The 14,778-nt window shown below is 41.3% G+C and overlaps 1 protein-coding gene across 1 annotated transcript; it reads left to right on the top strand.

The window, feature by feature from the left end:
• Window positions 1-5,413: 5,413 nt before the first annotated feature.
• Window positions 5,414-12,979, top strand: LOC147897866 (EH domain-containing protein 1-like). The gene is made up of 16 exons (XM_087380015.1): window positions 5,414-5,599; window positions 6,470-6,549; window positions 8,346-8,414; window positions 8,539-8,596; window positions 8,723-8,775; window positions 8,876-8,915; window positions 9,122-9,183; window positions 10,107-10,220; window positions 10,727-10,829; window positions 10,934-10,983; window positions 11,273-11,401; window positions 11,489-11,740; window positions 11,843-11,922; window positions 12,157-12,283; window positions 12,369-12,512; window positions 12,593-12,979. The coding sequence occupies exons 1-16, from the start codon at window positions 5,515-5,517 to the stop codon at window positions 12,776-12,778; spliced, it is 1,632 nt and encodes a 543-aa protein (XP_087236141.1). The 5' UTR covers window positions 5,414-5,514; the 3' UTR covers window positions 12,779-12,979.
• Window positions 12,980-14,778: the final 1,799 nt, after the last annotated feature.

Below are 14,778 nucleotides of genomic sequence, written 5' to 3'. Positions count from 1 at the left end.
ATGCTAGACCCTTAATCAATACCTTTGCACACTTCTTTTAATCTAAGTTATTAGAGGAATTATGGCAATAGCAAATAACAAAGGCGGCAATGGGAAACCCTACCTCATCGACCTTCTAAGGTCATACCTCCCCACCACACCCCATTCAAGCATAAGATTGCAGAGGGATTTCCAAATAAATTTAACACCTTTTTATGAAACTCTCACCAAAACCAAGGCATCCCAAAACAGAGGTAAGGTAATCCCAACAAATTCTATCATACGCTTTGTCCAAGTCGATACCAAAGAATAGCTAAGGTCATACCTCCCCACCACACCCCCATTCAAGCATAAAATTGTAGAGGCATTTCCAAACAGATCCAACACCTTTTTTATGAAACCCTCACTAAAACCAAGGCATCCCAAAACAAAGGTAAGATAATTCCATCAGATTCTATCATTCGCTTTGTTCAAGTCGATACCAAAGAATAGGCATTTGTGTCCAATAGAGCCAACATAATCCAAGGCAATTGATGTATTCAAAATATTCTTGAAAATATCTTTTGCTTTGATAAATCCGGTTTGTTCCTTGTCAACAATAGATTAACAGATTTCCCTAATTCTCAGAGCCAAAGATTTGGCAACAATCTTGTAAGAAATATTTAGCATTGTAATAAAGTGTCAGTCCCTGACCACCAATCTCGACTGTCTCTTGGAAAATAACTTAACAAAACTTGCATTGACCTCCTTAGAGAGAGCACCTCTTAACTGCAACATTTGCCGTTGCTGCCAAATTAGATTTGGAAAGCTTCCAAAAATAAACATAAAATTCCACAGTGAACCCATCTGGGCTTTGAGATTTCTCTTTTTCCATACCCGACAAGCCTTTCCAAAATTCATCCTTAGAAAAAGGCTGGGTTAGTAAGTTTCTTTGCTCATCAGAGATCCTGCAATCCAGTTCTGTAAGCAACTATTTCAAATTCTCAGACCAACAAGCATCCTGTACAACATCTTCACCTAAAATACTGCTTAATTCCTCTAAAAAAACCTAAGCAATATGCCAAAATTCACTCACTAGATTCCCACTTTTGTCTTGAACCCTGTCAATAGAATCTCGTACATGTTTCCTTTTAATGGATTGGAAAAACAACTTGGAAGGACAGACCCCCACTTGGAGCCAAGTTTGTCTACTCTTGATGCAAGCCTCCTCGCTGCTCTCGATTCCCAGTCAAGCATGGCTGACCTAGCCTCAGTAAGCAAAGAGGATGAAAATTGATTCTTATGAGCATCCTTCAAGGCTAGCCTTAAGGCTTTTCTAATCTCAGCCAGCTTACCTTTATCCTGACGTCTGCTTCTCCTTTTTTGCCCAGCTCCAAGCTTTCGCTGCCCTCAAGATGGCTCTAACTGCTACATCCCATCTAAGAATCGGGTCCATTACCCCTGCAACAACATTGTTCCAAGTCTTGCTGATCAAGGCCTCAAACTGCTTGTTATGTAGGCACCGCTTATTGAGTTTGAAAGGAATGTCCAGAGATCTGCCACAAACACTTAGGAGAGAGAACCTCCATTCCATCAGGACATGATAAGACAAGCAAGAAGGCAGAATGTAAGAACCCCCAAAGGGTGGTCTTAGCCACCACCCTTCATCTAAAGCATAAAACCTATCAAGATGCCCCACCATAAAATCATCCCCCAATCTCTGATTATTCTAGGAGTACGCCCCTAACCCCTTTCCATCCAACTCCGCACAGTCAATTAAACCCCAACTCAGCATCAACTCATCCCAAGCCTCATGCTAAGCACACCCTGTCACTCTCTTGCCATGAGATCTATCCCCTACACTCTCGGTCATATTCCAATCACCCCCAACTAACCTATTAGAACCACTCAAAGACTCACTTAGCTCTCTCTAGCAAACAACTCTTTCGAGCACCTTATTAGGTGCGTAAACAGAGGCAACCCTGAACGCAAAACCCTCAATGACTAACTCCACAGCAACAAACCAACCTTCCTTACTTCTACACATCTCTCTAGCACTCAAACAATCGAATTAGAACTACAGACCCTCCCTTACCTCTCGAAGGACTTTTGACAAAAGAACTAAAGCCACATTTATTGAGTGTAAACCAAAAAGTGTCATCAGCTCCACATTTCAATTCCTGAATCAAAATCACATCTAGGTTCCTTTTCAAGAAAATCCTGAAGCATCCTCTTTGTTTCCTCTTGTTGTAGTAGCCTCTAAGATTCTATGACAGCACCTTGACAATCCTAAGGCATTGTTCATTACTGGGCGAGGACCTTATATGCATTTCTAAGGAAGTGAAATCAATTTTCTTTTCCCAACACAGATCCTTAAGCCATGTCCTTAATTCTTTTCAACATGCCTTTGGAACTTCGAGCCTTCTCATTTCCACGAATCCATTGCGAACTTGCTGCCGAATTAATCTTTTCTTCCAAAACATGTTTCTTCTTGTTAGCGTTGGGATCTTCTCATCTTCAACACCCATTGACTACTCATCACACATATCCGCCCATCAAGCTTGAGGACCACTGTAAGAAACTATCTTAGAGTTATTGTGAGCCTCAGGTTCCACACTCGCATTGATTTGGTCTGCTTTCGATTGTTCTTGAACAACCATGTCAGAAGAAGCTTCACCCTTAGAAATCAGACGATATGGTTCCTCAACATAGATCTCCTATACTTTCCTCTTCTTCCCCACAAGCTTCCAAGAAGAGAGGTCCTCGAAGTCTCGCCTCTCTTATCTTCCATCTCATGTTGAACAGGCTCCAAAGACTTACATCCCAAAGGAGAACATACCAACTTCTCACCTGTGCTCTTCTCTGCATTAGAGCAGCATGCACCCAAGAATTCTTGGGTAGCCAAACTAGAAGGAGACTTGGGTGACTCACAATTGCCAAGCGTCTTTGGATATGATGAAAGAGCCTTCCCATATGATTGTGGTACCTCCACCTGGGTCAAAGAAATGTTCCTATATCCATCTTCCACTGGTTCTCTGGCCAACTTCGTATTTTTTGCTCTTTGTGGACACTCTCTCGCATAATGACATGAGGTTTTGCAAATATAGCACACAAGAAAGGGTCCGAAACGCGGACCCTCCAACGAAGGAAACCACCATCAAGAAATGCCATTTGCATAAAATCTGGGGGATCTTGACTTCGATCCCATAGAATCCAAGCCTTGTGCAGGGCAAAATCTTTTTTGGAAGACTGGAATAAGTACTCTTCCAAGCGTACTGGCTAGTGCATCCACGACACCTTTCAACCAAGAGGGCAAACCCGGGAACTTAACCCACATAGGACACTCATGATACAAAACTTCTCTCACTCTAGAACTAGGACTCCAAGGGGCTTAATGTATAAGCATTTTAACAAGCCGTTAAGAGATTTAAGTCAACTAGACTCTCTAAATGCCAACAGGATGTGAACACTCCTTTAACAGAAAGACTATTTGTTGGCCAGGCCATGCAACACTATCCCTAATAGCCGTCCCTAACAAAAATTAAAAACTCACAAACTACACACAATCTTCATCTAGAATCAATCTGAGTGCAATCGTAATTTTGTGAAAAAACTTCCGATAGTACTCAATTGGGTGAGAGCAGCAAATAGAGGGAGAGGACAGAGAGGGCTATGGGGAACACATCTTTGGCTGTGGTGTATAACTTTCATAATTAACCTTTTGCAAGAGCCTCTCTCCCTCCACTCTCCCTCTCCCTCTCCCTCCACTCTGTTTTGCCCCTCTCTCTCTCTCTCTCTCTCTCTCTCTCTTTCTCTCTCTCTCTCTACTCAACTTGCTCGACTCTCGCTCTCGTCTCCCTCTCCCTCTCCTTCTCCTCTCTCTCCCTCCACTCTCTCCCTCTACTCTCCCTCCTACCGATCCTCCCTCTCTCCCTCCCTCTCTTTATAGGGCTTCGCGCGTTAGGATCCTTTAATTTTTTCCCTACGACTTATCCTAATCGCCTGTCGCGTGATTCAACGCGTGATTCAATAGCAAAAACCTTACATTAATCGCACATCGACCCACTATTAAAACTCATCATGGGCACCTACTAGCCTTCCCTAACATGTAGTGGGAATATGCCCTTAATCACCTACGTTGACAATTTTTTTAATTAATGAAAATGAATTTTTATTCCCTAAGTCTACTTGTGCACCATTAGTTTTTATTAGCACTCCTCCTAAGAGGGAGTGCTATAGTGGAGTATTGTGAATTTTCAAGTGCAATTTAAGAATAATAATAATTAAGTTGTGCATTTCAAATTGCCATTTATGGAGATCATTCTCCGAAAATTGCCTTTTAATAGCCCATCTCCCTTTTAAAAAATCGTTTTGCTTTCTAGTTTGCATCCCAAAGCCCTTGCTTTACCACTACACTAGGAGGGAGTGCCCATGCCGATGCCCATGCACACTTGTGCACTCTTGTTTATATGTGGCATGTGAGTTGAGTGGAACATGACGTGCCGCTCTATTCTAGTGTTGGGATGTGTGAAGTTGAGGCTGTTTACACACCGCCAAAGGGTGCCCAAAGTGTGGGCACCCAAAAACATTCATGGGCGGGTTGGAATGGGCACCCCCCTTTACACACCGACTGCCCATTGCGAGGTCATTAAAAAATGGGTGCCCACGGATGGGCACCCTTTTTACACACTGCCCAAGTACAAACCCCTCTTGTAAAAATGAGGGCTCGGATGGGTGTGCAGGTGGGGGACCCAAATCGTGATGGTGATTGGCTGAATTTAGCCCTGCCCATCGGTGGGCAGCCAAGCTTGGCTGCCCAAGGAAGGCCTTTCTTAGGACATGACGTGGACTCCATGTCGGATTAAAAGGTCTAAGCTTGGGCACTGTATGTGTAAAGAGGTGCGTGCCCAAACCTCAAATGGTGGCTTTCTATTGGTCCAAACGACCGCCCAGCGTTGGGCACCCTTTGGTGTGTAAAGGGGCTTGAGTGCAACATGAAGAGATGGTTGGAGGAGGGGGGGAGAGTCCTTATGTTGGGGATGGGAGTGCGCTCTAAAGATGTTATGTCCAGTTTCAAGTTTCAGTAAAAGGAGTCTAGTGAAAGTCCAAACGTAAAAAGGTAGAGGGGTTTTAAAAGCTAACCAAAGTGCGAACCAGGGTTAGAAAGTGACAAGGCATTAATTAGTTACCCCTGATGGAGACGCGCCGCGCAACGAGATGCGTTCTTGTGAGCGGGGATCGGACGGCCATAATTCAACTGACGGGCGCCCGCCTCTATTGATGAAAGATTAAGGTTTCGAAATCTTAGGAAAAGCCACAAGTTAAATTTAGCGGCAAATGGATAAAAAAAATGGAGAGTTTTGAAAATCGCCAAAAATGGGGGTAGCGGTCCGTTCAAAATTCCCACAACCGCTATTTTCCCGTTGCCTCTTCTTCTTCTTCTTCCTATTTCTTCATTTCTTCATTTCTTCATCCTCCACAGTAAGCTTCTCAGCTTTGATTCCTCAGTGATTCAGGTGGAGCTCCAAGAGCTCCTCTCCTTTCCTCCCCTTCACCATGGACGTCCTCTCCGTTCTCAACACCAACTGCGCCAAGCAAGACTCTCGACTTTACAAGCAGTGGTTCGCATACGCTGACCTCGGTGAGTCCATCCTTCATCTCTCAATCTTGATCCGTCTTTTATCTCTTTCCTGTTGCAAGAAAATGGCAGAGGTGGCCATCTTTTACTCAACGCATGCTTCTATCCGTTTTCGATGACTCTCGTCCAGCCCTCGGCATGCATCTAACGCTTTGACACTGCTTCCGTGCTCCACGAACTGCCTTCATGCAGCCTACGCAATCGCATCTTGAATGCGGGTCATTTTCTTCCTCTGTTTTGATTACGCCTTAGAAAAGACAGCCGATTTAATCCTTTTGACCAGCTCGCACTGATGACTTATGATAGGCTAATGGATGTATCTCAGTCACATTCTGTTCTCCTTATTTGCTTCCCTTTCTCCAGGTGCATTTCTGGCTGTAGTCCATCGCTTACGAAGATATTGTCGCTTGCTAAGGATTCTCGTGTATTGCATACCGTTTCTTCTGACGGACATTTCCGTTCCGTTATTCAATCTTCTCCTTACTTTCCAGGTGTTGTTTCAGCCTGCTACTCGCAGAGTCTTGCCCAAGACTGGTCGTCGGTCCTCCTGTTCTGGTCTCCCTTAATGTTAATCTCTGTATAAGCTCTTTTCATCATAGGTCCGGCACGTTTAATTAAGGATTCCAATCAATGTCTTTCGTCCCTATAAATGACGCTGATGCAAACGTAATTCGCAACAAAGCCAGTTTTCTCGTAACGTGTCAGGCTTTCGCGCATTAACGTCATTCCGTAAGGATTGGATTTCCTAGGGACTATATCCGTTCATGTAGTCGAAAAAATGAAATGTTCTTGAACTTACACGGAGCTACCACCAAAATAATGTTTCAGGTGCCAAGGTTGAGGTTGACGATTTATTGTTCTTTGAGGATGCAGATGGCGATGGAAGGATCACTGGAGCTGATGCTGTTGAATTTTTTTCTCGTTCTAAGCTCTCAAAGGAAGACCTCAAGCAGGTTTGGATCCCAGTTTGGATTGCCTCATATCTTGCAACGCGCATTGTGATTCTAAGAAAAATTGATAACTTGAGCTGCCAAATTCTTGAATGATTTGACGGCCTTGAAAGGTCGAAGCAAGGTATGGATTGATATGTGAATAACTAAGCAAATGCGAGTTAGAAACAGGTCTAGTGTGGCATTGACGACAGTTTATGACAGAGTGTCTAGGGTCCAAGCCGGATAAGAATTGCAATGTGAATAACTAAGTGAATGGAACAGGTCTAGTGTGGCATTGACGACAGTATATGACAGATTGTGTAAGGTCAAGCCGAGTAAGAATTGCTACGTTAAGACGAATAACTAAGTAAATGCGACTTACGTGTCGTCAGCCTTGAAACCTCCAAGCAGCGCTAGAATTGCTAAGTAAATGCGAGCACTAGAGTGGCATTGACAACAGTATATGACGGAGTGTGGTTTTTATATCTCTTACCATAGATTTCCTGTCGCATATAGAAGCAAGCACTATAGGGCTTCTTATCTTAGAACCACCAATCAACGTCTGTGCAATATATATAAATCTACTGTTGTATTTCAGCAAATTTGTAATAGGGGGAAGTTGATGTGTATCTGTCCATATTTAAGGGTTTAGTTTCCTCATGGCAAGCCACAGCAGACTTACCTTACGGTACATTAAAAAATGTTGCAACATGAAGCTATGCTGTTGAGGCCTTAGCGTTCTCACAAGGTGTAACGGAAAAGCAAAATATAGAGGCAGCAAAAAATGCAGCACAAATCCTGCCATCTACTTAAGCACCAAAGTCAACCTAAGGACCGAATCAAGGATGTGTTTACGTGGTTCTCACAAGGTGTAAACTAAAAGCGTACTGCATGCAGCAAAAAATGTAGCACAAAATCCTAAGCACCAAAGTGAATCTAAGGACTGAATCTCAATGATGTGCTTAGGTTCTTTCTGTTGCAATATTCCATCCATGCTGCACATGCCTTGTTTCACTCAAGCTCGTGCTAATATGGCAGAAGCTCTATGCTGCATTTGCTATTGGTTTGGCTGCTGGTTGTCCTTCCGTAGGCTTATATTGTTGGCTATCAAGTGGCATTTCTAGGGTTGCTATTGGTGGTTCCATGCATGTGGTTTGCAGGGCCTTCTTACATGATTTAAAAACAAAACTAGGGGTAACAATCATGACTCCACGTATGATGCTAGTTGAGCTCAGCATACCAATCTAAGAGAGGTGAAGGGGGCTAGACAGAGGCACATCAAAATGCCAATATCCATGTGCGGGAGTGTCGACTAATATAGTGCCTAGTCTCCCCTCCCTTTGCATACGATATGCAAAGATATATAATTATGTGCTGTTTGTACTTTATTTTTTAAGGGTAGTGTTGTACGAGCTGCCGAACTGCTTCGTTGATCCAGTAGTGACATCATTTCTTACTAGATATCATAATCATGTGCTGCCCATTGTACTATTTACTGCAATCATGTTTTGATCTTTGATGTAATAGTGTTCCCCTTGTGTATCTGCTATGAGGGATTCGTTGGCAGTAAAGAGTGTATCTGCTATGAGGGATTCGTTGGCAGTAAAGAGTGTATCTGCTACGAGGGATTTGTTGGCAGTAAAGAGTGTAGGCAGGTTAGAAGGCTATAGTTTGTACACCTGGCCCTCTTTTTTTGGCAATAGTTTACTAGGGGTGCCTTTTATTTTGTTATGGCAGTCAGTTTTAATATTTTGTATTCCTATTGACAGATCTGTGCTTTGTATGACTGACATAAGTGCATTACTACGATGCTGTAGGTTTGGGCAGTGGCTGATTCTAAACGACAGGGCTACCTTGGCTATCAAGAGTTCGTTAAAGCCATGCAGGTTGTATCCCTTCTGTTGAAGTGGCAGTCATGCTAGAGTTCAAGTGCTGAAATGCTATGTATCTGTTATTAGGTGTTGAAATGCTCTCACAATTCTAAAATACATAACTGCTCCTTGTTCCCAGATTATATCTCTTGTGCAAACTGGCAATGAGGTATCGGCTGATTTGTTGCGCAACTCAGGTATGTGTTAGCATGATTTGAAGATATATGGCGTCTACTGTAATATAAGAAAGGTGATGTATTTGAAATGTTGTGACACAAAGCTGACTTACTGAACTTAGAAGTTGTGTTTGTATGTCTCTGTAGAAGCTGAGAACATCAGTCCTCCTACAATGGAAGGACTACACGAGATGCTATCGGTATGAAACCTTGATTATGTGTAAACAACTGTATCATATTATGGACTGAAGAATGCCTTTCTCTTTGTGGCATAACCTTTATTTATGCTCTGGATCGCAGATGAAGAAGGTGCCACAGAAAGTTGATATCAATGCAAATGGTAAGCTGTTAGGCCTCTTGTTGCCCCTGTCTATGTGTTGCTTTTGTTCAGTCTTGCCTTAATGAACATAAGTACCTCATAGTGGTTTAAGTCAAGGAATGCTAGCTCATTGTCTAGTGCTTTTCTAATTCCTTTCCCGGAAGTTTGGCAGTCTTCTATTCATGTGTCATTCCTTTTAAACTAACTACATCTTATCTGTTTTGCAGCCCCTGCCGCAGAGCTGCCAACGCTCATGTCAAGATTGTTTTCCCAGAAACTTCCCAAGAAGGTAGCAGCTTTCAAAAAACCATGCTCAGATTCTTTGTGCTGTCTTTTAGTATGGCATGTCCATTCTTTCACGGTGCAACCAATATTTTGTGTGCCTTTTGCATGCACATCTGGACAAAACCTTTGGCCGTTCCATGTCCACCTCTTAGAAGTGTGGCGTGACATAATTCTAGTTGTGCGTGGGTGGTGTCTGCTGTCCTACAATGTAATCATAGTTTCTAAAGGACATTTGCTTTGAACTGATCATTGCTAGTCCAGACATTTCTGTACATTCAAAGAGCTTGTAGACATGTGAATTGAAGACCATCTCAGCTAATGTTAAAAGCACAACTTCTCTGTTCTCAAGATATGGTTTTGCTTGATTTATTGAACTCTATAAAGCTATCGATATTCAGAGAGAGCTCCTCTTTGAACTCATATTTGAGTTGTGTAAGGGCCCATAGAAAATATATCACATGGGTGTGGGTGGACCGGTAAATGGAAAAGAAAATGATGACTTCCAATTATAATCTTAACGATTTTTTTTTTCTTGTGAAAGCAAGGAGTATCATTGTTACTATACTAGTGTTAGCCTGATTTCTTAGTGGCATACTATATGCTCTGCTTGCCTATCTGGAATATAGGGTGACTATGCTGTTCAAACATTTCATGTGCTGCTAGGTGTTTCTTTTGAACTTCTCAGACTTTAATAGGACAACACAACGCATGCTGGATGCCATACAAACTCTTTCCCTAATAGGATCTGTAAAACCTTTTTTTGGGAGTGATCTGTCTGTGAATACATGGTTTTATTTGTCAAAGCATTTATCATAAATGGCCTTATCCATGATTATTATTATATTCAAACAATGTAGTTTGAGGATATTGACACATTGGAGTGCGAAGACGTATTAACTTAAATGCTGTTATATGAACCTGATCCAGGTGGAACCATCTCATGTTACCTCTATCATTGATGGTCTCAAGAAGCTTTACATGGAGAAGCTGAAGCCTTTAGAAGTTGCATATCAATTCAATGATTTTTCATTACCCCTTTTGGTACGTTATGTAATTGCCTCTTGTCAACAACTGTGGGCTCTCCTATTGTACATATCTGAAAATGGGGGAAAAATCATATGTAAGAAATCTCACTGAAAATAGTTCTGGTTGATGTTGGATATCTTGTTGTTGCACTTCAACTTTATGTGTACAGTCTGAAATACTCGTCTCCAATTTAAAACACAAGGACATATCTGATTGACTCCTGTGGATTGGTTAGAACCACCAATATGATTATAAGTTCTGAATAATCTGTATCTTGTTTCTCCCATGATTTCTCCCTTGGCTATACAGTTTTGCAATCCATCACTCCTAGCCAATTCTCTTCAATGTCATATTTGTTAGAACCGCCAATTACAAGGCTTGAATAATCTGTATCTTAATTCTCCCATGATTCGTACCTTGGCTGCTCGGTGTTGCAAACATAACTCCTAGCCAATTCTCTTCAATGTGATTGCAAAATTATATTTGACATGCAAATGTTCCAATTTCTATTTTGGTTGCAGACGGACAGCGATTTTGATGCCAAGCCTATGATCATGCTTCTAGGGCAATATTCAACAGGGAAGACGACATTTATCAAGCATATATTGAAATCAGATTATCCAGGTTTAATGGGCTCTTTGTTATGACTGCTTTAATGATTACATGTATCGTTCATTTTGGAAGTTTCTTGGCAATTGGTATGATTCTGCGGTTGTAATTTGATGCAGGAGCTCATGTTGGACCAGAGCCTACAACAGACAGGTTTATTGTTGTCATGGTTGGTTGATTATTCCCATTGACCTTTTGAAGTTTTACCTGTCTTTGTTGAAAAGTGGGCAATGGACTTTTAGGTCTTGAGTAATTTTTTTGGAAATGTTAGGTTTCTTTGTGCACACAGTTATAATATCATTTTCTTTTGTTATGAGATTCCATGTTTTTATAACGTTGTGTTTTTAGTTGTCAACAATATCAGTGTCCCTTTGAACTTTACTTTGTTCATAGTGACAATTATTTGTTGCTATGTGCACATTTGAGGCACCATTTCTAACTTTGGTTTTCGTGTTTAGGGAGGTCCCGATGGGCGCAGTATACCTGGAAATACGATTGCTGTACAAGCTGATATGCCGTTTACTGGGCTCACACGATTTGGAGCAGCGTTTCTTTCCAAATTCGAATGCTCTCAAATGCCACATTCTGTAATGACTTTCATAATATTGATCCATTCCAATTGTTTTCTCAAGTCTTTTGATTTATGAATCTTACATTAACACTTGCTTTTGCAGTTATTGGATCATATTTCTTTTGTTGATACCCCTGGAGTTTTGTCTGGAGAAAAGCAACGAACCCAGCGCAGCTATGATTTTACAGGGGTGACTGAATGGTTTGCTGCAAAATGTGACCTCATCTTGCTGCTCTTTGATCCTCACAAATTGGACATTAGCGATGAGTTCAAACGTGTCATTTCGTCTCTTCGTGGGCATGAAGATAAAGTTAGGGTTGTCCTGAATAAAGCAGATCAAGTCAGTACCCAACAGGTTGGAACTTCGACTTCGTCTTTTTGGTTCAGATTCAAACTACTTTCTCAGGATCTTCACTCTTTAATACTTGGAAATCTAATGTCATTAATGTGTTTGCAGCTAATGAGGGTGTATGGAGCACTCATGTGGTCTCTTGGAAAAGTTCTGAACACTCCAGAAGTTGTCCGGGTCTACATGGGGTATGCTCCCGCTTTCTATCAATTGTCTTCTTTAGGTCTGTACCGTTGGAGGGATCACAAGAAATCCCGGCTTGTTTGCTATCTCAATGTGATCCTTGAAACACAAAATTGCCAGTCACCTTGGATGAATTGTCTTGGGTGACAATGGACTAAGCTGCCTGTACCTACTTGCATTACTGCTGGATGTTTAATATGCAAGAAAACCCTAACGTTTGATGATCTTTTCTGATACAGATCATTCAATGATAAACCTCCAACCAATGAAATCAGGGGATCAATTGGAAAGGAACTCTTTGAGTTGGAGCAAGAGAACCTCCTTGTAGATTTAAAGGATATTCCTAGAAAGTCTTGTGATAGAAAGGTATTTTAGGTTCTCTTTCTTACTTTCTAGCTGCATGCTTCAGACGGAGGCATTTACCTTGCCTTGAACGCGTTCCTCTTTGCAGATAAACGAATTTGTGAAGCGAGCTCGAGCTGCAAAAATCCATGCCTACTTAATTGCTCACCTGAAAAAAGAAATGCCTGCTATAATGGGCAAGGTGAAGGCGCAGCAGCGTCTTATTGACAATTTGGAAGAAGAATTTACTAAGGTTATTGGCAGCTTTTACTGCGTTTGCCTTGTGTTCATGCACTGGAGAGGATTTAAAGCTAACATTAAATAATTTTGCAGGTGCAAAAGGAGTATCATCTGCCTATCGGAGATTTCCCTAACATCGAACATTTTAAACAAGTGTTATCCACGTACAGCATTGACAAATTTGAAAAGCTCAAACCAAAGATGATTCAGGCACTGGACGAGATGTTGAGTCATGATATCCCAGATCTGATCAGAAAGTTCCGCAATCCTTATGAATGAACATAAGTCGTTACAGACAATTTTGGCAGCAGCCCCCCCCCTCCCCCCCCCAATCGTCTCGTTGGCTTGGGTGAACCTCGGAGTGGCCGAAGTTGAATGCTTCACCAGCAGATTCGTGATTAGTTCAGAACAAGGTTTAACTGTTCTAGCTATTGGTTTGTAGTCTATCGGCATTCGTCGTGCTTATTATAAAATCCCGAGTCGCATAATAAAATTTGTAATTCATTCACAAATAAATGGCATTCTCTTTTTGAAGCAATCGTTTAAAACTTTGTTTCTATTTACCCGCGTGCTCTATACTTGTTAGGCATATGGGAAAACAAGTTGAATACCAAGAGGCCTGCCGAGAGAGGAAGAAGCACAAGAACATAGAGAGAGAAAAAGGGGGAGAAAATGATGAGGCCATAAATGGAAATTTAGGTTAAGTTGAGAGAGAAAAAGAAGTAGAAGAAGAGAGAGAGAGAGACAAAAAAGGGGGAGAAAATGATGGGGCTATAAATATAGATATAGTTTTTTAGATGTACTAACTCAATTGAACTTGAATCCTAGTATTTTATCATTTTCAAAAAGGACAAAGTTAATGAGTAAAGTGGTGGACATGAGATGCAACACATAGAGAGAGAGAAAGGGGGAGAAAATGATGAGGCCATAAATGGAAATTTAGGTTAAGTTGAGAGAGAAAAAGAAGTAGAAGAAGAGAGAGATAGACAAAAAAGGGGGAGAAAATGATGGGGCTATAAATGTAGATATAGTTTTTTAGATGTAGCATGTAACTACTAACTCAAAATTGAACTTGAATCCTAGTATTTTATCATTTTCAAAAGGGAAAAAGTTAATGAGGAAAGTGGTGGACATGAGTTGTAACACATAGTATGGGCGGGGAGGTGGCTCGCTTTCTTTCCCTAAGAGTTATAATCCAAGGGAACGGGCTCTTCTTTGCATGTTGAGATAACGTTGAGAATATTAGTGACAAGATAAGTCTTGTTGGCATATTACTTGAATGTTAATAGTCATAATTGTAGTTGATTACCATGAGATGTGCGTCGAAAAGTCCATATTGTTGTAGGTCATCAAGCTCAGGGAGCATATGCTCCAGATGATAGTAGACACTATTAGCATGGCTAAAATCTTTTGCTTATACTGTGATTGCAACAATGTCAAGCAAAGAACGATAGTTGCAAGCGTTTTGGTCAATTCCCTCGATGAAAGTGTAACGTTGACTCGTGCACTATTGCATGTAAATATTGAATGTGCTTCAGCTCGTCGAACGAGAACACAATTGAATCTCGTTTCCTTAACACAATTGAACATCAAATCTATAAAAGATGCAAATGTATCCCTAGTGAATAGTACAACTTCTTTTAATTGTCTGGATGTGAATTGCAAAGGTAGGTCATTACTACCTTTCTCAAAAGTCAATATTTAGATGGTACATCATATTGTTGTAGGTCATCAAGCTCAGGGAGCATATGCTCCAGATGATAGTAGACACTATTAGCATGGCTAAAATCTTTTGCTTATACTGTGATTGCAACAATGTCAAGCAAAGAACGATAGTTGCAAGCGTTTTGGTCAATTCCCTCGATGAAAGTGTAACGTTGACTCGTGCACTATTGCATGTAAATATTGAATGTGCTTCAGCTCGTCGAACGAGAACACAATTGAATCTCGTTTCCTTAACACAATTGAACATCAAATCTATAAAAGATGCAAATGTATCCCTAGTGAATAGTACAACTTCTTTTAATTGTCTGGATGTGAATTGCAAAGGTAGGTCATTACTACCTTTCTCAAAAGTCAATATTTAGATGGTACAATTAATTTTTCTTCCCCTTTTGAGGTTATCCTTTTCCATCTCTCCCTCATTGTAGCCACCCTTAGAGAATCCGAGCTCTCTCCCCAGATCGCTTCTTGCTTCCTCCTTTAACTCCATCCGCTAGGCCAAACCTTGCCAAGAGCTCCACCATCCCAAATTACTAAAATGGTGGACGTGAGATGCG

This window comes from Dipteris shenzhenensis, chromosome 10 (genome assembly GCF_047967505.1).
Source record: "Dipteris shenzhenensis isolate YYH24624 ecotype China chromosome 10, Dip_SZ_1.0, whole genome shotgun sequence".
NCBI lineage: Eukaryota > Viridiplantae > Streptophyta > Polypodiopsida > Gleicheniales > Dipteridaceae > Dipteris > Dipteris shenzhenensis.
Note: the sequence above shows the minus strand (reverse complement) of the source record. Positions and strands in the feature narration are given on the sequence as shown.

Excerpts from the sequence above, each read along its gene's own strand:
- LOC147897866 (XM_087380015.1), top strand. The coding sequence starts at position 5,515 with ATGGACGTCCTCTCCGTTCTCAACACCAACTGCGCCAAGCAAGACTCT. Across the intron at positions 5,600-6,469 it reads GTTCGCATACGCTGACCTCG|ATGGCGATGGAAGGATCACT; the intron begins GTGAGTCCATCC and ends TTGAGGATGCAG. Across the intron at positions 11,402-11,488 it reads GCTCTCAAATGCCACATTCT|TTATTGGATCATATTTCTTT; the intron begins GTAATGACTTTC and ends TTGCTTTTGCAG.